At 35.7% G+C, this 25,083-nt stretch overlaps 2 protein-coding genes across 2 annotated transcripts; one reads left to right on the top strand and one right to left on the bottom strand.

Moving 5' to 3' along the window:
- The first annotated feature begins 435 nt into the window (after positions 1 to 435).
- efhb (EF-hand domain family, member B) lies at positions 436 to 9,491 on the top strand. The gene is made up of 13 exons (XM_048152315.1): positions 436 to 593; positions 699 to 761; positions 2,568 to 2,711; positions 2,924 to 3,098; positions 3,184 to 3,294; positions 4,143 to 4,272; positions 5,468 to 5,551; positions 5,652 to 5,719; positions 6,026 to 6,180; positions 7,119 to 7,326; positions 7,443 to 7,661; positions 8,988 to 9,169; positions 9,282 to 9,491. The coding sequence occupies exons 1-13, from the start codon at positions 540 to 542 to the stop codon at positions 9,426 to 9,428; spliced, it is 1,740 nt and encodes a 579-aa protein (XP_048008272.1). The 5' UTR covers positions 436 to 539; the 3' UTR covers positions 9,429 to 9,491.
- Positions 9,492 to 15,704: 6,213 nt separating this feature from the next.
- Positions 15,705 to 24,623, bottom strand: si:dkey-82o10.4 (uncharacterized protein LOC797793 homolog). The gene is given in 6 exon segments (XM_048154015.1): positions 15,705 to 16,138; positions 20,112 to 20,185; positions 20,187 to 20,257; positions 23,171 to 23,297; positions 23,382 to 23,453; positions 24,114 to 24,623. Coding segments are annotated over 6 exon segments (804 nt in total). The 5' UTR covers positions 24,495 to 24,623; the 3' UTR covers positions 15,705 to 16,059.
- Positions 24,624 to 25,083: the final 460 nt, after the last annotated feature.

Here is a 25,083-nt window from a genome sequence, read left to right as displayed (position 1 = left end):
GGTTATAATTTTGCGTAAAGATTTTTAAAATGTAATTATGTTGTTGTTGTTGTTGTTGTTGTTGTTGTTGTTGTTGTTGTTGTTGTTGTTGTTGTTATTATTAAGTACTTTATAATTTTGGTTGTTTTGTATAATTATTTATAATAATTTAAAAGTTTTGGAACAGTCATGTATTTTTTAATATATGTAGTATTTATTAAGCCTTTGAGAAATGATTTATTAAATCACAAAGGATTTGATTTAGCCTCCTTCAAAACAAAAATGTATTTATTTCCGAGCTTTTTCAAGTTAAAAACGCATTGTCGGCTTTGCTATTCTAAAATTAATCTATATATTTTATATCCCTACAACAAATACCAAAGAAACGAGCTTTATTTTAAAGAGAGATTTTCTGACAGGTGTGCGTCAGTCAGCCTGACGCAGTGTTTCCCTCAGCGCGTTGTCAGGTAACGGAAGGTAAACAAACGCTGCTGTTGTGAAGCTGTTGCTTTTTCTTTTAATGGTTAATTGGCTGTAAATAAACCTGTGAGTTTGTAGACATGAGTCTCACATCCACCCGCAGACGCAGAGACGCGTTTCCAACCATCCGCGCGGTATGACTAATTATTTCTCAGAAGTTTTGATCTTTTATCATATAATGAGTGACTGTTATGCAACAAATATTACAAAATGCTCAGTATGTTCATTTCCACTTAAAGGCAGGGAAGCTTATTCCAGTAGGAGACAGAACTAAGTCTTGTCTGCAGGAAATTACACCAAGGGTGGGTCATTCACATGACATTTGTGATAGTAACATATACTGTATATAATATATATGGTCATATAATTAGAATATCATCAAAAAGTTGATTTATTTCACTAATTCCATTCAAAAAGTGAAACTTGTATATTATATTCATTCATTACACACAGACTGATATATTTCAAATGTTTATTTCTTTTAATTTTGATGATTTATAACTGACAACTAAGGAAAATCCCAAATTCAGTATCTCAGAAAATTAGAATATTACTTAAGACCAATACAAAGAAAGGATTTTTAGAAATCTTGGCCAACTGAAAAGTATGAACATGAAAAGTATGAGCATGTACAGCACTCAATACTTAGTTGGGGCTCCTTTTGCCTGAATTACTGCAGCAATGTGGCGTGGCATGGAGTCGATCAGTCTGTGGCACTGCTCAGGTGTTATGAGAGCCCAGGTTGCTCTGATAGTGACCTTCAGCTCTTCTGCATTCTTGGGTCTGAAATATCGCATCTTCCTCTTCACAATACCCCATATATTTTCTATGGGGTTAAGATCAGGTGAGTTTGCTGGCCAATTAAGAACAGGGATACCATGGTCCTTAAACCAGGTACTGGTAGCTTTGGCACTGTGTGCAGGTGCCAAGTCCTGTTGGAAAATGAAATCTGCATCTCCATAAAGTTGGTCAGCAGCAGGAAGCATGAAGTGCTCTAAAACTTCCTGGTATACGGCTGCGTTGACCTTGGACCTCGAAAACACAGTGGACCAACACCAGCAGATGACATGGCACCCCAAACCATCACTGACTGTGGAAACTTTACACTGGACCTCAAGCAACGTGGACTGTGTGCCTCTCCTCTCTTCCTCCAGACTCTGAGACCCTGATTTCCAAAGGAAATGCAAAATGTACTTTCATCAGAGAACATAACTTTGGACCACTCAGCAGCAGTCCAGTCCTTTTTGTCTTTAGCCGCTTCTGATGCTGTCTGTTGTTCAAGAGTGGCTTGACACAAGGAATGCGACAGCTGAAACCCATGTCTTGCATACGTCTGTGCGTAGTGGTTCTTGAAGCACTGACTCCAGCTGCAGTCCACTCTTTGTGAATCTCCCCCACATTTTTGAATGGGTTTTGTTTCACAATCCTCTCCAGGGTGCGGTTATCCCTATTGCTTGTACACTGTTTTCTACCACATCTTTTCCTTCCCTTCACCTCTCTATTAATGTGCTTGGACACAGAGCTCTGTGAACAGCCAGCCTCTTTTGCAATGACCTTTTGTGTCTTGCCCTCCTTGTGCAAGGTGTCAATGGTCGTCTTTTGGACAACTGTCAAGTCAGCAGTCTTCCCCATGATTGTGTAGCCTACAGAGCTAGACTGAGAGACCATTTAAAGGCCTTTGCAGGTGTTTTTGAGTTAATTAGCTGATTAGAGTGTGGCACCAGGTGTCTTCAATATTGAACCTTTTCACAATATTCTACTTTTCTGAGATACTGAATTTGGGATTTTCCTTAGTTGTCAGTTATAATCATCAAAATTAAAAGAAATAAACATTTGAAATATATCAGTCTGTGTGTAATGAATGAATATAATATACAAGTTTCACTTTTTATATGGAATTAGTGAAATAAATAAACTTTTTGATGATATTCTCACACACACACACACACACACACATATATATATATATATATATATATATATATATATATATATATATATATATATATATATATATATATATATATATATATATATATATATATATATATATATATATATATATATACTGTGTGTATTTTATTTATTTATTTATTTATTTTATATAGACTGTAACTCCACCTGTGGTGAGGAAGTTTGTCAGTTCTGCTCGGCCACCCGTTGGGACAGTTCGGGTTTTCCATGGAAAAGCAAATGATCCTGACATTGCCAGCACGCTAGTCCATGGTGTGAACACTAAATCATCCATTAATGTAAGACATGTCAAATCAAAATTCTTTATGTGACTGTATTTGTTCTTAATGCTTGATGTTCAAACTGTTTTAACTTTGAATTAATGTTTCCAATTAATGTTTTTTTTTTTTTTTCAATTAAAAGCGCATTAGTCTTTATTTCAGGTATAATAGATATAGGAACATTTTATAACAGGGAAAATGTGTTTTTTGTGCTTTGTATGGATTTTTAGGCAGGATCAGTGATTAACCCCGCACCAAAAACACGCTTTCAAGAGAGGCTGCGTCAGCTTCAAGAGGTCACCATCAATCAGAAAGCACCTCTTGGAAGGTCACAAGTTCAAGGCTCTGGTTTACCAAGCTGGCTTGACCCTGAGAAAACGGCTTTTGGTGTCACAACGCTCCAGTGTAAGAGTGATAGTGAAACCAGCATGCTCATGAATCCACTCAATAATAGTTTTTTTAAAAAGAGTGTGAATTCTTTTAAATGCAGTTTCTAATGGTGGCGAAGTCATCAATCCACCCAAAACTGCTCATCAGGTGGAGAAGGAAGCAAACGAGGGACATCAGCTCTATATTCACTCACACGGCTCATACTTTGTAGGTCAGTTATTAGCCCGTTTAGGGGTCTCGGTCTTTGGTTTATGGACCTTAGTCAGGTTAGACGCAATATTGAATTTAATGCAAGGTAACACTTGATTTTGATGCTCCTCATTCTTCTGACTATAACTTATTCTACTTACACCTAATACTCTGAGAGTTAGTTGATGTGTAGGTGCAAAGTTACTTATAGCAAAGACTATAGAATAACACAAGACGTGTCACTCGTATTGTTTTGAATGGGAGAAAGTGTTAACGCGCAATATGGCGGAATAAGTCCCGCCTTCTAAATAAGAGCCAATCGCCGACTGGTAAAGTCATCGCGTCACTTCAGCGGCCGTTAGAATCACCGGTTTCTATAGAAACAGTCAGACGCGCGCCTCCGAAGAGACGCGCATTTAGGTCTGCGCATGCGCATTAGCTTGATCCAGCCTGAAAAATAGTTTTTTTTTTGTCATGATTCGAGCGTTTAGAAACTAAATTTATGAGCCGGTTGTTGTTAGATTTCATTGGTGATTTCAAATATGAAATTTAATCGTAAGGTTGGCAAAGAGCTTTGGAGAATATTATGTTTCCCCATTCAAAGAGATTGCATGATGCCCAGGATGCCAGAGAGGCGTTTCAAAGATGGCCGCCGAGTGAAATGACTTGTCTTAAACAAAGGGACTTTGCTTATTAGTCAACAGAAGCATCAAACTAAAGTGTGAATTAAATATGCTGCTACTCTGACTAAGGTCTGTAACTTTGCATTTTAGTTGGTTTCAAACTGAAGTCTTTTTCTCCTGTGTTGATTTTGGCATCGCTTCTGAAAATGAAGATAGACTGACTGCATTTGTCTTTTCGCTGTTGCAGGAGAGCGTGTGGACAGGAAGTACAATTGGAGTCGCTATGGGAGAGAAAGTAGGTTTGGTGTCCCTACACCTCATCACAATGATGGGAGAAACATCTCCAGATCTCTCCACTGGCCCAGTGACACACTAATGTAAACTTATATACATACACATGCACCGTAACTTTACTTTTTGCTTTATAGAATTTTTTTTTTTGCATTAATTTGAGTTGATTTTAAATTATTTCTATTTTCAGGTAAATTTAAATGTTAATATATTAAAATTTATAGAAATTGTAATACATTCAAAGCAGTCTCTTCTGCTCACCAAGGCTGCATTTATTTGATTAAAAATACAGTGAAAATTGTGAAATATTATTAGAATTTATAATAGCAGTTTTTCATGAGAATATATAGTAAAATGTAATTTATTCCTGTGATCAAAGCTGAATTTTCAGCATCATTACTCCAGTCTTCAGTGTCACATGATCCTTCAGAAATCATTCTAATATGCTGATTTGCTGCTCAAGAAACATTTATGATTATTATCAGTGTTGAAAACAGTTTTTGCTGCTTCATTTTTTTGTGGAAATGGCAATACTTTTTAAGAAAGTTCAGAAGAATAGCATTTATTTGCATTTTTATTAAAGCATTTATCAAATAGAAATCTTTTGTAACATTATAAATCCTTAATGAATAAAAGTATTAATTTCTTTTTTAATTGTTTTTCTTTTTTAATCCTACCACAAATGATTGAATTGTATCACTGTTTACACAAAAATGGTGTTTTCAACATTGATAATAATCATAAATGTTTCTTGAGCATCAAATCATCATATTAGAATGATTTCTGAAGGATCATGTGACACTGAAGACTGGAGTAATGATGCTGAAAATTCAGCTTTGATCACAGAAATAAATTACATTTTACAATATATTACAATAGAAAACTGTCTTTTTAAATTGTAAAAATATTTCAGTTTTTACTGTATTTTTGATCAAATAAATGCAGCCTTGGTGAGCAGAAGATACTTCTTTCAAAAACATTAAAAAATTGTAATGACTTTCACTGGTACTGTATATACACACACACTCTACATACTGTATGAGAGAAATATATAGGTAAAGAAAATATTTATAGCTAAATCAATATATTTTAGGATATAATTATGCCTCCAGAAAGGTAACAGTGTTTTATAACAACTATTATGCATGAATATTCAGTTTATAATGGCAATTCATATTTCATTGAAAATTTTCTAAATAAACTCTTAATGACAAACTAATATGACACTGTGAATGACAACATTATCAGAAATGAACAATTAATTAATCCTCATGTCTTAAGGCACAACAGCGCAAAATTAGTTTCGAAACGCTGCGACGACTTCAGAGAGAAGACTCAGCCACAAACAGGCAAAGTTCATGATCCGTAAGTCATGATTAAGAGCATTTTTGTTAAATACTAATGACATTTTCATAGTTTCTGCCACTGTGTAAATCATCTTCTCTGTCTGTGCATTAATTTATAGAATTGCAGAGACATTAAACGTTCCCAGTGATCACACATTCGGAGTCTTGATGAAACCTGACAGCTTTGGTAATTTGAGTCGTCTGTCACATTCTGAGTTTGATATGTCAGAAATAAATTAGCAGCCAGTATTGTAGAGAATTTATGATTTGTTCTTTCTAAGTGTGAAATACATCATTGTGGAATTTCAACTCGGACATTCCTGTAATCAGTCCGAAATGAACATTCATAGTGTTTTAAATAAATAAAATGAAGCCTATATTTAGGCAAGCAATTTCTTTAAGGGGCTTACACATGATCCAGGTATGTTCTTGACCAGTTTTGAGAGATTCATCCATCTAAACAGTAGTTCTTCCTGTTGTTTTTTTTTCTCAGGTGTAGGTGATCTTCTGCATCAAACTCCACCTGGCGAGTACCTGAAAGGTAAAGACCGACAGCGAACGCTGGTCAGCGCTGTTCGCCAGCACCTCAAGAAGTCCAACTACCAGAACTTCAGCTCATTACTAGAAGCATTCAGATACTATGACAAGGTCAGAAGCTGTTCTCATTGCATGAGTTGTATTGGTGTAGTTAGGAATTAGGGCATGCCATACCATTTATTTCTGAAGAAAAGCATGCTGAAAAGCATTTATGGTAACACTTTATGTAGAGGGGACCTATTATGCAAAATTCACTTTTATATGGTGTTTGCATGTACATCGATCAGGTATAACATTATGAGCACTGACAGGTGACGTGAACGTGATCATCTCTTCATCACGGCACCTGTTAGTGGGTGGATATATTAGGCAGCAAGTGAACATTTTGTGCTCAAAGTTGATGTAAGAAGCAGGAAAAATGGGCAAGCGTAAGGATTTGAGCGAGTTTGACAAGAGCCAAATTGTGATGGCTAGACGACTGGGTCAGAGCATCTCCAAAACTGCAGCTCTTGTGGGGTGTTCCCGGTCTGCAGTGTTCAGTATCTATCAAAAGCGCTCAAAGGAAGGAACAGTGGTGAACCGGCGACAGGGTCATGGGCGGCCGAGGCTCATTGATGCATGTGTGGTCCGATCCAACAGATGAGCTTCTGTAGTTCAAATTGCCCAAGAAGTTAATGCTGGTTCTGATAGAAAGGTGTCAGAATACACAGAGCATCACAGTCTAGAGGAGTCCATGCCTCGACGGATCAGGGCTGTTTTTGTAGCAAAAGCGGGAGCAACACAATATTAGGAAGGTGGTCATAATGTTATGCCTGATCGTGGAGCAGCAGCTCATTTGCATTTAAAGACACATGCATGAAAACAGTTTTTCCACAAAAATGGGTATACAACATACTATAATAAATGATCTGTGGGGTATTTTGAGCTGAAACTTCACAGACACATTCTGGAGACACCAGAGACTTATATTACATCTTGAAAAAAGGGGCATTAAAGGCTTTATCTATAATGCATTATAAAGGTTTTCTTTGATTTGTCTCATGCTGCAGAAGGGTCAAGGGAAAATCGATAAGGAGGATCTGAAGGACGTTTGCCACCGGTTTAATATGATCATCAGTGACCCGGTCCTCGACGAGCTCATGAATTACTGTGATGTTGATAAAGACGGACAGATTGATTTCATGGAGTTTTCCAATTTTCTTAACTGGAAAGACAAAATGCCAATCAACAGGGTGGAGCAGAAAATTCTCACAGGAGGTGAATTTTAAATCTGTCATTCATCTCTGAGCTAAATGGTTGGGTTCAAGGCTTAAAATATGGGAGACAATGAAAAAGCGTGTTTCAGATATTAATGTATGGCTTGTACCCTTCAGAGCGCATGGCCTGGTCAGCCCCGGCCAACATGCAGCGATCAGACCTCCAGAAAGCCAGCGACACGAAGCCTTTGATTAGAGCTGAAGATCTGGAACCTGTTGAGGTGGGAAGCAGCAGGAAGACTCCAAAAACTCTGTCCAGACCCAGAACTGTGCAGGACGACTTCATCACCTCGTCCTCTCTCATCAATGCTGTCGTAGGTGGTCCTTCCCCTGCCAGTAAGTCGCACACAAAACCTTTGAATCTCTTTAAACTGCCTAAACAACCTCCAGGCTTTCGATAAACACTATAAAACCTAAATTTCTAAGGCCTCTAAATTATCAACATGATCAAACATGTTGCATACAATATACTACATGCATTCTGATGCCTGATTGATAGTTATTTTTTTTTATTAGTTTTTTTTTTTTTTTTTTGCAAGTAAAAGGACTTTTAGTATAATTGTAAAAACGTCCACCTTGCTAAGAATAACTTTTATAATTGTTAGTAATATATCAAGATGAACACATACTGGATATATAATTAATTTATTTAGTTTTATTAAGTGTTAACAATGAGATTATGTGGATTTTATAATTAATTATCACTGCTTTTGTCTTTTTTTTTTTTTTTTTTTTTTTTTTTTTTTTTTTTTTTTACAAGATGGACACAATTTGTCACCAAAAAAGTCATTTGGTTTAACCAAAATTTCAGTTTTACCGAATGACAATATTTTCAAACAATGCTAACAGGCTGATATCTAGCAAAAGGACAATCAAACATTTTATATTTAGTACAAGTTTTTAAAATATTACAACATTTTCCATGTTTTATAGCGGTTGCACCGAATGACCTGATGTTTCGGGACATGCGTATGAGCGAAAGTGAAAACATGAATTTATCAAATGGTTAAGAGAGAGACCATGACCATGTGGTCCTTTGCAGGTGTCTGAATGATGTCACATCCTGTCACATGATATTGACCACATGACTTGATCCAAAATGGTCCCTTTATATCGGTTACTCCAAATGACATCAATAAAATTCATTTTTCTGGACATTCTTTCTCATAACAAAACAATGACTTCTACACATAATTTTAATACCATTTTGCACTATGTTGATATATGATGTTATAAAATCATGCCAGAATAAAAAATATATACATTTATTACATTTTAAGATATTTTAATCATAAATGAAATGGCTGTATTGGCCTTTTGGACGGTTAAACCGAATGACCTTTTGACACTTCAAAATCTTTAAAATACCTTTATATGTAGCAAAATATAATTAAAACCTTTTGGATTCAATAAAAGAGATCTTGTTGTACTACCTTACATGCTTTAGATGTCATATCTCTGTTTATTATTATTATTATTATTATTATTATTATTATTATTATTATTATTATTATTAAGGCCTTTGGACAAAAAAAATGACCCGTCACGTCATTGACCTAGTGTATATATATATATATATATAATTCATTAAATTTGAGGGCTTTTGAGGAATGTTTATTTGTTCATCATACTAGTTTTCTTCTGATTTCTTCCCATGAATAGATTATCACATATACGGAGTTCCAACAGTACGGACCGATCTACCTGCTCCTCGTATCAAACGCGTCAGCGACAGGACAAACTACGGAGACGAAGCGACAGCACATTATCTGCTGCACCCCCCTTTGCATTTCCTCTACGGAGTCCACGAAGAAGAGTTTTTTAGTCCTCGCACTAAAGAAGAGGTGGGTTTTAAATGTTAATTTATGATTTAAAGGTGGTTTAGGCTGGCCAAACAATTATTACAAACCGGTTAATATTAACATGTTGATCAAAGGTATACTGCATATCATATAGATTGCACAGATATTCCAAAAAGTGGGTCTCAACATTCCTGAGGAGACGTTTGAGGAAGCCTGGAAGCTGGCGTCCACGAGACATCCTGTTGGTGACGTGTGTGTGGAGAGCTTTCGAAAAGTTCTTGGTGAACTACAGGCAAATTAAAGTATTTTAATTGTCCTTAAGCAAAGGTTTGTTTGTTTATTAAAATATGTGATACTTAAAGAGGACCTATTCTGCTTTTTTACATGTTCATCTTTCTTTGGCATGTAATGTTGCTGTTTGAGCATGAAAAAAATCAGGGGGAACCCCGCCAAAATATGCGGATTTTACCCCCCCGGGACGCGATTTCTACTGGGTACCCCTCCTGAAACACGATAGGGCTAGTTTTGAGTAGCAATTGGCCGGGTTTTTCTGTGAATACCATACAACGACATAACCCGCTGCTTAACTAACATCGTTGAAGAAATCAACTAGTTTCCCGAAACCATATTGTGACGTCACAATGACCTCATAACGTCTTTTAATGAATCAGTTTGAGATTGAATTAAAGGGTTAGTTCACCCAAAAATAAAATTTCTGTCATTAATTACTCAGACTCATGTCGTTCCACACCTGTAAGACCTTCATTCATCTTCAGAACACAAATTAAGATATTTTTGATAAAATCCGAGAGTTTTTTTTTTTTATCCTCCATTGAAAGCAATGTAATTACCACATTCAATGTCCAGAAAACATGGTTAAAATAGTCAACGTGACTGCTGTGGTTCAACCTTAATGTTATGAAGTGACGAGAATACATTTTGTGCACAAAAACAGAGCAAAAATAATGACTTTATTCAACAAATTTTCCTCTTCCCTGTCAGTCTGTTACACGTTTCCATGGTGGCCGGCTCCTGCATCAGCATCACACGCATGCGTCGTGCTGCTCACGTGAACAGCTTCGGCGTTCGGATGTAGAACCTGAAAGCGCTGCAATGAAAATAGCGTAGCAGAATGACAGGGGAGAGACAAATTTGTTGAATAAAGTCGTTATTTTTGTTTTGTTTTTGTGCACAAAAAGTATTCTCGTCTCTTCATAACATTGAGGTTGAACCACTGCAGTCACGTTGACTATTTTAACAATGTTTTTACTACTCTTCTGGACATAGAATGTGATAATTTTGTTGCTTTTAATGGAGGATAAAAAAAAAAAACACTCAAATTTAATCATATTTAAATATCTTAATTTGTGTTCTGAAGATCTGACAGGTCTGGAACGACATGACGGTGAGTAATTAATGACAGAAATTTCATTTTTGGGTGAACTAACCCTTGAATGCTAGATTTTTTGCTATAAATTATTATGGACATGGCATCTGAGGACTAATTCTAATTTTTCTCCGTTATTTTGCTTTATTTCCAGATTCAATCATAAGCTTGTTCTTACATACTAGAGCACGTACGCACACTCTTTAAAATGGTGCTTTAAATCTTTTGACAAACTAAAAGACCTTTCTCAAGATAAGGATTTATTAAGTCCACATGTCATGCAAACAAGTCAGCTGTCGTTCCAACCACACGACTTTGCGATGCTGTTTGCGAATGTTCGTTGGTTTCGGGAAACACTGACTTGTTGAACTATGATGATAATGACTGAACTTGTGAACATGAGCGTTACTGACAGACTGGAAAGAGAGGAGCTGCAAGAATGTTTTTTGAAGGTTAAAGCATGAAAACCTGTTCTAGTAGAGCCCAAAATCAAAACCAAGACTTCGAAAAAAGGCATAATAGGTCCTCTTTAAGTTGCAAATGAATTGGGTGAAACAAACAAGCAAGGCTTTTTGACACTATAATCCAAATTTTCCTTTGTTCAGACTGTTTAGGAGAAAGTAACATTAAAAAAAGGTGATTTTGCATGCTTTTAAAGCTTTAGATGATTTCAGTATTGTGATGAATGCAGAAACTGCAACAGGAAAGGTTTGTTTCATCTGAACAATAATCAGCGTGGACAGACTAAACTAGTAATAATTACTGCTCCAGTGTTTAATTTGAAGTGGGTTCAGACCCTCATGACTTCCGCAACTGCAGTGTTTTATTAGTTCAGATCCGTTATTGGGTCAGCGGTAATTTCGGACATGTTATTTGTTTAATTTAGTCTCTTGTCAAATGAAGCAAAGTGCTGCAACGGGCCTGACTGCAATAAGAAGTGCCCTCAATGTAGCGTAATAATAGCTCAGCTTACTAATGAATTCCTGCCTCCCAGGATAACATTGAGTTTACTTGGAGGACATACGCTGCATTTAGATTGCTGTCAATTACCGTTATTTTCCCTAAGGACTTTATCACACACTGCTGATAACAGGGAGTTTGGATAATGTGGTGTTATCTGTTATGAATAATGATGCTTATTTTCTGCCAAGATATTAGTATTCACCTATTCATCTCTTGCTTGGACTAGTAAATCTCAATCTCTTTTGTTTGTGATCAACTGGAACCTCTTTACTTAATTAATATACGCCAATTCATTGTGCAAAATCAGGTCCTGCCCAACATTTTAACATGTTGACTATCCTGTCACGTGGAAATGCATCAGATTACAGAAGTAAAACGGGTTGTGCGCTGCATTTCATGCAAATATACAGTACAGAGATGAATTAATCTGCCTTATTTGGCAACATCAATATAACACATGCATCAGAAATAAATATGAGTTAATGTTTAGTACAACAAACTGATTAATAATAACAGCAGAGAGTCTCTAATCCATGATAAAAGCCTAGAGGAGTGCAAAATAGCTTTGTAAAGCACATTAATGCTTTTATTTTCTTTTGTTCGGTTCACTTGTAGTTGAAGCCAGCGTGATTAATTGCCTAATATGGTATTAACATATTTATTTCAATTGAAACAGGAGGTATGATATCCACTGTTAATCATATTATGACTTGTTTGCACACATGTGACAAAACACCCACGCAAGTTGAACAGAACAATCCATTACTGCCTACAAAAATTATAATAATCCCACAGCCATATTTCTAAATGATTTAATGAATTTCAGTCAATGATAATTCGATGACTCCCTGTAAAGCCATGAATGCATAAACAATGACATGCCATAAAAGAGTTTTCCACAGAAATAGGATGACATCCACGCACGGGTGAGAACATCTTCCTGTCAGTTTAACAAAGGATTTATTTTAATATCTAAATTAGGTGATAATTAGTCTCAACAACCATCTGTGGTTGTGTGTGATCTGAACATATCAAATATCATAATTAATTGATGCCGTTTATCTGGTTGGAAATCTTCATTAGTGGTCCGGAAGTGACTTTTCATACAGTTTTGTTGATGCATCTCTGTTTAATGGAAGTGCATTAAAGATTTGACACAGAAATGTTTTCGAAACTCACTGTAATCGACTAAAGTCACCAATAACAAAACAGATTTTAAATTGTATCATTTTATTTGTGAATAATGTTTAGGTGAATCTCATGGAAACTTGCAAATGCATGTAATCAAAATGGAAAAATGGAAAATATATTTTGCATTAAGTAAATTAAGCCTGTCTTTGAAATGTTTTGAATTGTGTCATTTATGACAATAAAGCATCTCCTGTCATTCCCATTGTAGGAGTTTAATTTACACTGAATTTTAATTGAAAAGTAAAGTCGTTGCATCCAGACAGATCATTCTCATTGCATTACATTAATGAGAACTACATGTTGTCCACATTATAGCCAAATTGGTTGTAAAACTTGCTTAAGACAACACAGAAAAACTTAGGTTTCATTATCTTTATGCACTTAATTTTCAATGTTGTTATAATTTCAATGCCACTGAATTTAATCCTTTAACTAAGAAAACGACAGGGCAGAATTAAAGGGTTAGTTCAGCCAAAAATGACATTTCTGTCATTAATTACTCACCCTCATGTCGTTCCACACCTGTAAGACCTTCGTTCATCTTCAGAACACAAATTAAGATATTTTTGATGAAATCCAAGAGTTTTTTTCCATTGAAAGCAATGAAATGACCACATTCAAGGTCCAGAAAAGTAGTGCAGAAAACAGTCGACGTGATTACAGTGGTTCAACCTTAATGTTATGAAGTGACGAGAATACTTTTTGTGTGCAAAAACAACACAAATAACGACTTTATTCAACAAATTCGTCTCTCCTCTGCTACGCTATTTTGCTACTCTTCCATGTTCTACATCCGAACGCTGGCTCTGGTCACATGAGCAGCACGACGCAGGAGCCGGCCAATACTGAGCTGCTGTTCGGACGTAAACATGCAAATGCAGCACTGCGCCAACAGCGTAACAGACTGACAGGGAAGAGGAAAATTTGTTGAATAAAGTAATTATTTTTGTTCTGTTTTTGCACACAAAAGTATTCTCATCACTTCATAACATTAAGGTTGAACCACTGCAGTCACATTTACTGTTTTAACAATGTTTTTACTACTTTTCTGGACATTGAATGTAGTAATTACATTGCTTTCTGTGGAGGATAAAAATACCCCAGATTTCATCAAAAATATCTTAATTTGTGTTCTGAAGATGAACAAAGGTCTTACGGGTGTGGAACGACATGAAGGTGAGTAATTAATGACAGAAATTTCATTTTTGGGTGAACTAACCCTTTAAAGGTGCCATCGAATGAAAAATTGAATTTACCTTGGCATTGTTGAATAACAAGAGTTCAGTACATGGAAAAGACATACGTTGAGTTTCAAACGCCATTGCTTCCTCCTTCTTATATAAATCTCATTTGTTTAAAAGACCTCTGAAGAACAGGCGAATCTCAACATAACACCGACTGTTACGTAACAGTCGGGATCATTAATATGTACGCCCCCAATATTTGCATATGCCAGCCCATGTTCAAGGCATTAGACAAGGGCAAAACGTCTGGATCTGCACAGCTGAATCATCAGACTAGGTAAGCAAGCAAGAACAATAGCGAAAAATGGCAGATGGAGCAATAATAACTGACATGATCCATGATATCATGATATTTTTAGTGATATTTGTAAATTGTCTTTCTAAATGTTTCGTTAGCATGTTGCTAATGTACTGTTAAATGTGGTTAAAGTTACCATCGTTTATTACTGTATTCACAGAGACAAGAGCCGTCGCTATTTTCATTATTAAACACTTGCAGTCTGTATAATTCATAAACACAACTTCATTCTTTATAAATCTCTCCAACAGTGTGTTATGTTAGCTTTAGCCCGTTAGCCACGGAGCACAGCCTCAAACTTGTTCAGAATCAAATGTAAACATCCAAATAAATACAATACTCACATGATCCGACGCATACATGCAGTATGAATGACGAACACTTTGTAAAGATCCATTTTGAGGGTTATATTAGCTGTGTAAACTGTGTTTATGCTGTTCAAGGCAGTCGCGAGCTCCGTGGGCGGGGGAGCGCCAGATTTAAAGGGGCCGCGCGCTAAATCAGTGCATATGTAATTATGGCTGAAAATAGGCAGTTAAAAAAATTAATTAAAAAAAATCTATGGGGTATTTTGAGCTGAAACTTCACAGACACATTCAGGGGACACCTTAGACTTATATTACATCTTGTTAAAACTAGTTCTAAGGCACCTTTAAACTGTTATAATGGGTTATTTTATTGAATAAACTGATGCTACATGAGAACATGTCTTCTCCTCTCTGACATAGTCTGTTTCTTGTGGATGTCAATACCTGGTATTAAGATCAGTCTCAGGTGAGCCATTCACAAGTGGTCAGTGCTACAGTACATAAAGGACAGGTGTAAACAGGTTGCAATCCGATCAAAAAAAAAATGATTCATGCCTTAAAATAGCTTGAATGTAACTCGACACCCTTGCCTCATTTAATATACGGGGATCAATGAATATGATAATTGGCCCCGCCTCCATTCACTCACACAAGCTCAGAGATCCACTCAGTCAACTTACTTTAGTAAACGCTTTACAACACATAACAGTAAATAATATGAATAGCCTTGACTATGTTATCAAAATAATGTGTTGCAAATGTTGCACAAAACATGTTCCTGTTCTTCATCTCAGAGCTGTCTTCTAAAAATCAGTATCCTTACAAACGCTTTAAACAACTCAGAACGTCAGTGGAGAAAGGCATATAGTTCATCATAACATCGTAATATGCATCATACACCCGCTTTATTGCTAAATCTAACCTGGATTCTCTTGAGACTCTCCTGCTTCAGAGCGGTCATAGTTAATGATATGCTAAAGCCCGCCGGCATGTTGACGTGATTGGTTACAAGGTAGTTTGTGACGTCACAGACGCCAGCAATTTCAAACCGTGTTTTTTTTTTTTTTTTTTTCACAGCAGTTTTAAGCAATGGTGTTGACTGATGAATTTGGTTTGTCTTAAAGCATATTAAAACACCACATAAGCAACATTAAAAACTTGATTTTCACCACAGGGGGACTTTAAACTCTGTTAACAGACCCTCCCCTTGAAATCCAACCGGAAGTGTTCATCAGGGACTCATCTGAGACACGTTACTAACAGGTGTAAACATTGATGTGTCTCGCCTGACCACCGAGATGGATGTTAACATGAGGAGTCACCTTTATTTATATAGCGCTTTTTACAATACACATTGTTTCTTTACAGTGATATCAGGAAAATAATGCAACAAACTTTGTTTTGGATGTACAGCAGCTCTAGAAGAAAGTAGTGTCATTGTCCAGCTTAAGTAAGTTCAGTGTTTCATTAAGTAAGTTAAGGTGTAAATAAGATCTTTGCTTTAGTCTGGTAAAGTCGATGTTGTCTTGCTTTTTTTTTTCTTACTCCAGTTGCTTCCAGTGCCATATCCGGGTCACCGTCCACTCTGGATCAGCTCCAGCAGTCAACTCGCGATAAAACCTTCAACAAACACATAATTATAAGTTGTTAATATTTCTGTACAGACAAGAAATTAGATTGAATGTACACATTTTCTTTGCTTTTGAAATGCAGGATAGGGATTTTAAAAAATCATTCAAATTCAGACTCTGAATCTTTTGTGAATCATTTCGACCGAATGATTCACATTTCGCCGAATGATTCACTTATGAATCGGACCTCACTATGGCTTGCAGGCAAATTTTACGCTACACAAGCAATATCTAGCTGATGAAATTGTCACGAAATGCTCTGAGACTTGCAGGTAAGATCCAAGTGCAGCTATAATAAGGGCAATCCAAAATCGTAGTATAGCCAAGCAAGAGTCAAAAACCATAAATCAGTCCACACAAAACAAAAACTGAACAGAGAAACAAGAATTCAGTGTGCTCAGACACGCATGTAACAATATTTAAACCTTGATCACAAAGGCAGAAACAAACTCAGTATAAATAGACAGACACTAATAACATAACTCAAGACAGCTGGGTGTAATGAAGTGATAATGAGTCCAGGGAGGTGGGTTATGGGAAATGGAGTCAGAGATGGTGGCAATAGTCGGGGATGGAGTGCCCTCAGGAGGCTAATCAAAGGCACTCCAGTAGGTGATCATGACAGAAATATGTTAAAGCAGAGCATAACTAGAAAATATATATATTCTGTTTAGAAATTTGCATTGCTTTTTTTGTCTTAATTATAACAAGCAACTAACTATGGAAGCTTGTTTCTGCCACTAAATGAAAAAATAAAAAAGGTAATTGCAACTTTTTAACTCACAATTCTTTTTTCTGTTACTTTTTTTTCACAATTGCGTGATATAAAGTCAGAATTGCGAGTTATAAAGTCAGAATTGCGATATAAAGCCAGAATTGTGTGATAAAGTCAGAAATTTGAGTTATAAAGTCAAAATTGTAATATAAAGTCAGAATTGCGGGATATAAAGTCAGAATTATGGGTTATAAAGTCAGAATTGTGTGATATAAAGTCAAAATTGTGAGATATAGTCAAAATTGTGATATAAAGTCAGAATTGCGGGATATAAAGTCAGAATTATGGGTTATAAAGCCAGAATTGCATGATATAAAGTCAGAAATGTGAGTTATAAAGTCAGAATTGGGGGTTATAAAGTCAGAATTGCGAGATATAAAGTCAGAAATGTGAGTTATAAAGTCAGAATTGCGTGATATAAAGTCAAAGTTGCGATATAAAGTCAGAAATGTGAGTTATAAAGTAAAAATTGCGATATAAAGTCAAAATTGAATTGAATTGGGGGTTATAAAGTCGAATTGATATAAAGTCAGAAATGTGGGGGTTATAAAGTCAGAATATAAAGTAAAAATTGCGATATAAAGTCAGAATTGCGAGATATAAAGTCAGAAATGTGAGTTATAAAGTCAGAATTGTGAGTTATAAAGTAAAAATTGCTATATAAAGTCAGAATTGCGAGATATAAAGTCCAGAATTATGGAATTGTTATAAAGTCAGAATTGTGATATAAAGTCAGAATTCCGTGATATAAAGTCAAAATTGCGAGATATAAAGTCAAAGTTGCGATATAAAGCCAGAATTGCATGATATAAAGTCAGAAATGTGAGTTATAAAGTAAAAATTGCGATATAAAGTCAGAATTGGGAGATATAGTCAGAAATGTGAGTTATAAAGTCAGAATTTTGAGTTATAAAGTAAAAATTGCTATATAAAGTCAGAATTGTGTGATATAAAGTCAGAATTCAGAATTATGGGTTATAAAGTCAGTGATATAAAGTCAGAATTGGGGGTTATAAAGTCGAATTGTAAAACGGTCAGAATTGCGAGTTATAAAGTCAGAATTGTGAGATATAAAGTCAAAGTTGCGATATAAAGCCAGAATTGCATGATATAAAGTCAGAATTGTGAGTTATAAAGTAGAATTGGGGGTTAATCAGAATGCTATATAAAGTCAGAATTGCGAGATATAAAGCCAGAATTATGGGTTATAGTCAGAATTGCGATATATTGCGACTATAAAAAGTCAAAATTGCGAGTTATAAAGTCAGAATTGTGATATAAAGTCAAAATTGCGATATAAAGTCAGAATTGTGAGATATAGTCAGAAATGTGAGTTATAAAGTCAGAATTGTGAGTTATAAAGTAAAAATTGCTATATAAAGTCAGAATTGCGAGATATAAAGCCAGAATTTCGAGTTATAAAGTAAAAATTGCTATATAAAGTCAGAAATGTGAGTTATAAAGTCAGAATTGTGAGTTATAAAGTAAAAATTGCTATATAAAGTCAGAATTGCGAGATATAAAGCCAGAATTTCGAGTTATAAAGTAAAAAATTGCTATATAAAGTTAGAATTGCGAGATATAAAGTCAGAATTGCATGATATAAAGTCAAACTTGCGATATAAAGCCAGAATTGCATGATATAAAGTCAGAAATGTGAGATATAAAGCCAGAATTGCATGATATAAAGTCAGAAATGTGAGATATAAAGCCAGAATTGCATGATATAAAGTCAGAATTACGGGTTATAAAGTCAGAATTGTGAGATATAAAGTCAAAATCGCGATATAAAGCGAGAATTGCGTGATATAAAGTCAGAAATGTGAGTTATAAAGTCAGAATTGTGAGATAAAGCCAGAATTTCGAGTTATAAAGTAAAAATTGTGATATAAAGTCAGAATTGCGAGATATAAAGTCAGAATTGGGAGATATACATTATAACACAAAATTGTGAGTTTATATCTCACAATTTTGAGAAAAAAAGTCAGAATTGTGAGATAAAAAGTTGCAGTTACCTTTTTATGTTTTATTTCATGGCGGAAACGAGCTTCCATAACTAACAACTGGATAATTTGTTGATCTGCATTTGAGAAATTACTTGTTGTTGCACCTGATCAGAGCATGTGGTGAAAAAAGGCAAGTATAGATTTATAATATTGACATAATTTTGATATTGCACTCCTGCTGTAAAATCTGAGAAACTTGATATACTGTATATCATGATGATAAATAAAACGATGAAAAAAAACCCTCAGTGGTGTCAGAACTTGAAAATCACACAACGGAAAAAGGCTTCGGTGCGAGGGAAAAAAAAAAAAAAAAGTGTCACATCCGACCCACACTAGGGTGATCTGAAGTATGACACTTTCACAAAGTTAACTTAGAAACGGCACTCGCTGAGCGACAGCCGAGTAAAACGTGCTAATGTGACAGATGGAAAGATGTTTTGAAACACGAGAGAAAAAGAGGAGTGTGCAAACAGCTGAGAGCGAAACCTATTAGCATCTATATATCCATCAAAGCACTGCGGAAAACAAATGTCTGTCATAAGGGAGAAATCCATTAAGTACATTTAAGATCATTTGAAGCTGTGCTGGCATTCATCAGTCAGACTTATGGCTGTGTGCAGTTTACGTCAACGCTCACCCAAATCTGTGTCTGTGGGGAGAATCTGTCACACGAGGTGCTGTCGAGGAGACACTTTACAAGTGCCACGAAATGAGCGTTTGACTTCTAATTATGTTTTGAGTGTGACTCTTTCAAAGAGTAGTATATGAAATTTACCCTAGAGTGCCAAACATACAGCCGCTCTATGCGTATTTGGACTGAAAACTAATGCTGGTGGCAATTAAGCTGTGCATAAACATAAAGAAACACGAGGATAACTGAAATGTGCATAGGGTGAATCTCATAAAAACACGCTCAGGTCACATTTCAGCCCAAAATCAGAAAGATTAATTTTTTTTTTTTTTTTGCACAGAAAATTAAGCCTATTTATTAGACTATTGTATTGTTTTACATGGTAAAATATCATATATTATATTATAAAAAATAAAAATTTAGTATTTTATTTAAAATTATTTTTAATAATATAACAATATTACATAATTGAATAAAATTTTATACATTTTTTATAAAATATAATTAAATTTTTTTTGGACATGTTCTCATCACACAGCACACTTACTCATACACAGCTGTGATGATCTTCTTTTGAGGGCCATCTTCTTCAGTTAAATCCATCTTGAAGATACGGGTTGCTCTCGGGGTCCTCGGGCACGTCTGCGCTGGACAGGTACCAAAGCCTCATCGTGATGTAAACAAACTTTCTGCCTAGGAGAACATGAGATATTCAACTTCACTGCTCATCTATCAGGATTACTGGGTCATTCCTCCTTTGTAGCATTGAAGGGAATGAAGACCCCCAATAATTAAAAAAAGTCCCCCCAATTTTTGATATTCTTGATGCTGCTCTGCTGCACTCCATTACGCTCCGCTCTTGTTAGGAACAAAAAAAGTTTTAAAAGTTGCATTTTAGGCTGGTCTGCCTCAGCTGGTCAGTCTAACGCCGCTCGTCAATGTCAAAGTGACTGAGATGGCCAATCAGATCAAAGAAGGCGGGGCTTACTGTTCACTGAAGATGAGAGCAAATTACAAAACAACGCTTTATTTTTAACAATGAAAGATACTAAACATTTAATATTTGATGCAAACTAAACTTTTTTATGAAATGCCAATGTTTTGAATTGAAAATATGCTATTATTATTAAATCATAATTAAATGTGACAATAAATGTTTTTTTTTACATATTAGACAAGAATAAGAGTGACTGTGTGTATTTGAAAATAAAATTATTTGCAAATAGTTTAAATTGATAACTTCATAACTGTAATAGACTATCCTATTTACTATCCTTATTTCTTTTTATTTCTTCCCTTAAATCCATTTTCATCCTTTAATACGTTACGGCCTTGCTTTGTATTTTCATGAATGTATATATACAAACCCAATTCCAAAAAAGTTGGGACACTGTACAAATTTTGAATAAAAAAGGAATGCAATAATTTACAAATCTCATAAACTTATATTTTATTCACAATAGAATATTAGATAACATATCAAATGTTGAAAGTGAGACATTTTGAAATGTCATGCCAAATATTGGCTCATTTTGGATTTCATGAGAGAGAGAGATTCCAAAAACGTTGGGACAGGTAGCAATAAGAGGCCAGAAAAAGTTAAATGTACATATAAGGAACAGCTGGAGGACCAATTTGCAACTTATTAGATCAATTGGCAACATGATTGGGTATAAAAAGAGCCTCTCAGAGTGGCAGTGTCTCTCAGAAGTCAAGATGGGCAGAGGATCACCAATTCCCCCAATGCTGCGGCGAGAAATAGTGGAGAAATATCAGAAAGGAGTTTCTCAGAGAAAAATTGCAAAGAGTTTGAAGTTATCATCATCTACAGTGCATAATATCATCCAAAGATTCAGAGAATCTGGAAACAATCTCTGTGCGTAAGGGTCAAGGAAGGAAAACCATACTGGATGCTCGTGATCTTCGGGCCCTTAGACGGCGCTGCATCACATACAGGAATGCTACTGTAATGGAAATCACAACATGGGCTCAGGAATACTTCCAGAAAACATTGTCGGCGAACACAATCCACCGTGCCATTCGCCGTTGCCGACTAAAACTCTATAGGTCAAAAAAGAAGCCATATCTAAACATGATCCAGAAGCGCAGGCGTTTTCTCTGGGCCAAGGCTCATTTAAAATGGACTGTGGCAAAGTGGAAAACTGTTCTGTGGTCAGACGAATCAAAATTTGAAGTTCTTTTTGGAAAACTGGGATGCCATGTCATCCGGACTAAAGAGGACAGGGACAACCCAAGTTGTTATCAGCGCTCAGTTCAGAAGCCTGCATCTCTGATGGTATGGGGTTGCATGAGTGCGTGTGGCATGGGCAGCTTACACATCTGGAAAGGCACCATCAATGCTGAAAGGTATATCCAAGTTCTAGAACAACATATGCTCCCATCCAGACGTCGTCTCTTTCAGGGAAGACCTTGCATTTTCCAACATGACAATGCCAGACCACATACTGCATCAATTACAACATCATGGCTGGGTAGAAGAAGGATCCGGGTACTGAAATGGCCAGCCTGCAGTCCAGATCTTTCACCCATAGAAAACATTTGGCGCATCATAAAGAGGAAGATGCGACAAAGAAGACCTAAGACGGTTGAGCAACTAGAAGCCTGTATTAGACAAGAATGGGACAACATTCCTATTCCTAAACTTGAGCAACTTGTCTCCTCAGTCCCCAGACGTTTGCAGACTGTTATAAAAAGAAGAGGGGATGCCACACAGTGGGAAACATGGCCTTGTCCCAACTTTTTTGAGATGTGTTGATGCCATGAAATTTAAAATCAACTTATTTTTCCCTTAAAATGATACATTTTCTCAGTTTAAACATTTGATATGTCATCTATGTTGTATTCTGAATAAAATATTGAAATTTGAAACTTCCACATCATTGCATTCTGTTTTTATTCACAATTTGTACAGTGTCCAACTTTTTTGGAAACGGGTTTTATGTATATATATATATTTTGGACAAAACATATAAACATTCTCATAATTAAATGAGCATGGGGTGCATTTTTAATTATTTTACTGCTAACATTAACACAACAATCTGACAATTTATGAGGAAATATTTTCTTTTTCTTTCTCTAATAAAAATATTTCTTGGGAATATTGTTTTAATTTGTAATCAATTCTTTTTCCTGTGTACCAAATATCACTTTCCCTCATCTTCGTTTTTTGTAATAACTGTAACAAAAGCCAGTTCTTAATGACATCGTCCTCCAGGAAGTGACATCACTTAAGTTTGGAGGGAAAACAACAGCACAAACATCAGTAAGTATTATCAATGGATTTTATATTTATAATAGTTGGTTTGTTGGTTTTGTAATTCCTGTCTTCCTATCACATCAAAAACTTCAGCCATCAAAAAAAACAATAATAATAATAATAATAATATATATATATATATATATATATATAACTAAAAAAACATGAACATGAAATTCTTAAATGGCTCAATTTAACTCTATATTTCCATCCTGTTCATTTTCTTTAACCAGAGCATATTTCTGGAAGTCTGCTGTACCTGTTTACAGAAATCCCCTTAGTTACAACACAAACATATTCATCATCATTTACAGAGTATTTCTCACCTCTTTGGTCAAAGAATATGGAAACATCCTCAGGCAGCAGAAATATCATGTCATCAAGGGAAATTGCAAGGTGTCTTTTTTGGGCCTCTGACAGAGTTCTACATCTCTTCCTGACACTTTCAACAGCCTGTGAACAAGACAAACAATGTTTTATAGGCCTTGCGTGACTTAAAATGTGTGCCAAATCAGTCATTTACCGTAATAAACAAACCTCTCTGGACATCACACTTCTCAACTCCTCAAACTTTCCTTTGGACAGCATAGCCGACACGTGAACCACCGCCTTCAGAGAGAGAACACCGATCTTCATAATGGTGATCTATTATTGATAAACCAGTCGGTACTTGTTCATTTAGAGATTATTGTTATATTAGGTAATAAATATGTAAAAAAAAAAGTGTTTAATTTCTATACTTTTTTTTGTTTGTTTATTCTGAAATCTCAATTGCTATCATTATATTGCATTGTTTATGTAAGTATCGGCCAAATGCTCTCTAAATATTATCTGAAGAACAGTGTTATTTTAGTATCATGAAGATACTATTATAATTTTTATTTATATTTTTATTTTTTTAGTAATTAGTTTAATTACAGTTCTAGTCATTTTTGTCTTCTTTTGTTGTAGTTATTGTATCTTTTATGAGAAATACTGCCTTGGCAACTAGCTGAAATAAAATAATTTTTATTTTAATAATTTCCATTTTAGTTTTAGTAATTATGTTGTGTTTTTGTAATTTAAATAGGTCAATATATATATATATATATATATATATATATATATATATATATTAGTTTATTTTAGTGCATTTTATTTTTTACATATTTTATTTCAGTAAATGTTTATTTTTGTGCTTTTAGCATTAGTTACCTATAATAACCCCGCATAAGACTCTGATTTTGAGGATGTTCCCCTTATGGGCCACTTTTGCCCCATCATACCAACCTGTTTCACACCGCTGTCAAACTCCACACTGAACTTCAAGCCAAAATACAGTTCAATTAAAAACAAAATGAACTTATTCCTGATCCACGTGATGGGATCCGGGATCCCCACCACTGTGATGCCAGGATGCTCACTGTCCTTAGAGTCCCTGTCTGCTTCTTTACTATAATGTTTGTATTGCTGCCCAGCCAGTGGCGCAGACGGTCTGCGCAGGTGATGCCATGCGCGCTCTGGAGAAGCTGCGCAGCTGGCATGGGGGCGCGCGCGCTGATGCCACCAACATGGTTTGCAGCGGGTCTCGAGTTTAGTAAACAGAGTCTTCCTCTTCCATGAACAGAGTGCGAGTTCCCGACGTGCAGCCGAACATGTGAATCGTAGCATCACGGACGCGCATTTCTTCTGAAATTGCGCTATGCCGATCTGGTCATTGTAAAGCTCGTGAATGACAACCGCACCGTCCTCAGTCAGTGTCGCTTCCGGAACCCTTATGAAACTAACCAGCGATGTACCCATAATGCTTTTGGATTCTCATCACTTGTGTGATTTCTCCAGTAGATGGAGACAAAGACCTGTGTTTCCCATGCGCGCTCCCGCGCCACCCATGACGCACAGACGCTGGATGGCATGATGATGCTGCTGATGATGGATGGAATTCTTGAACTCCTCATAATGTAAGTGGAATTTATTATGATAATTTATAAATATAATGATACATTGAAATGTTTCTTTATTGGGATGCGTTTAATGTGAAGTTGGTCAAAATGTCCCATCATTTTAATTCACCTCAGTCGACTCAAGTTTACAATTTAACGCATATAAATATGTTTTAACGTTTAAAATGTCGTTGCATTCGATCAAAAGACTGTATTTGTGCTCAAATGCTACACTATATTTTTTTCTCTAACTTTTCCTGCATGTTTTTGCTCAATGTCTCATGCTGTTTTTAAGTCAGAAAACAGACTTTCTCTGC

This window comes from Megalobrama amblycephala, linkage group LG13, assembly GCF_018812025.1.
Source record: "Megalobrama amblycephala isolate DHTTF-2021 linkage group LG13, ASM1881202v1, whole genome shotgun sequence".
Lineage (NCBI taxonomy): Eukaryota > Metazoa > Chordata > Actinopteri > Cypriniformes > Xenocyprididae > Megalobrama > Megalobrama amblycephala.
The sequence above is the reverse complement of the archived record's forward strand: the minus strand, read 5'-3'. Positions and strand labels throughout refer to the sequence as shown.

Bases quoted from the DNA above. Each gene is read 5' to 3' on its own strand.
- efhb (XM_048152315.1), top strand. From the start codon at position 540: ATGAGTCTCACATCCACCCGCAGACGCAGAGACGCGTTTCCAACCATC. The intron at 4,273-5,467 runs GTAAACTTATAT...TCATGTCTTAAG, and splicing joins TGGCCCAGTGACACACTAAT to GCACAACAGCGCAAAATTAG. The intron at 5,552-5,651 runs GTAAGTCATGAT...ATTAATTTATAG, and splicing joins ACAGGCAAAGTTCATGATCC to AATTGCAGAGACATTAAACG.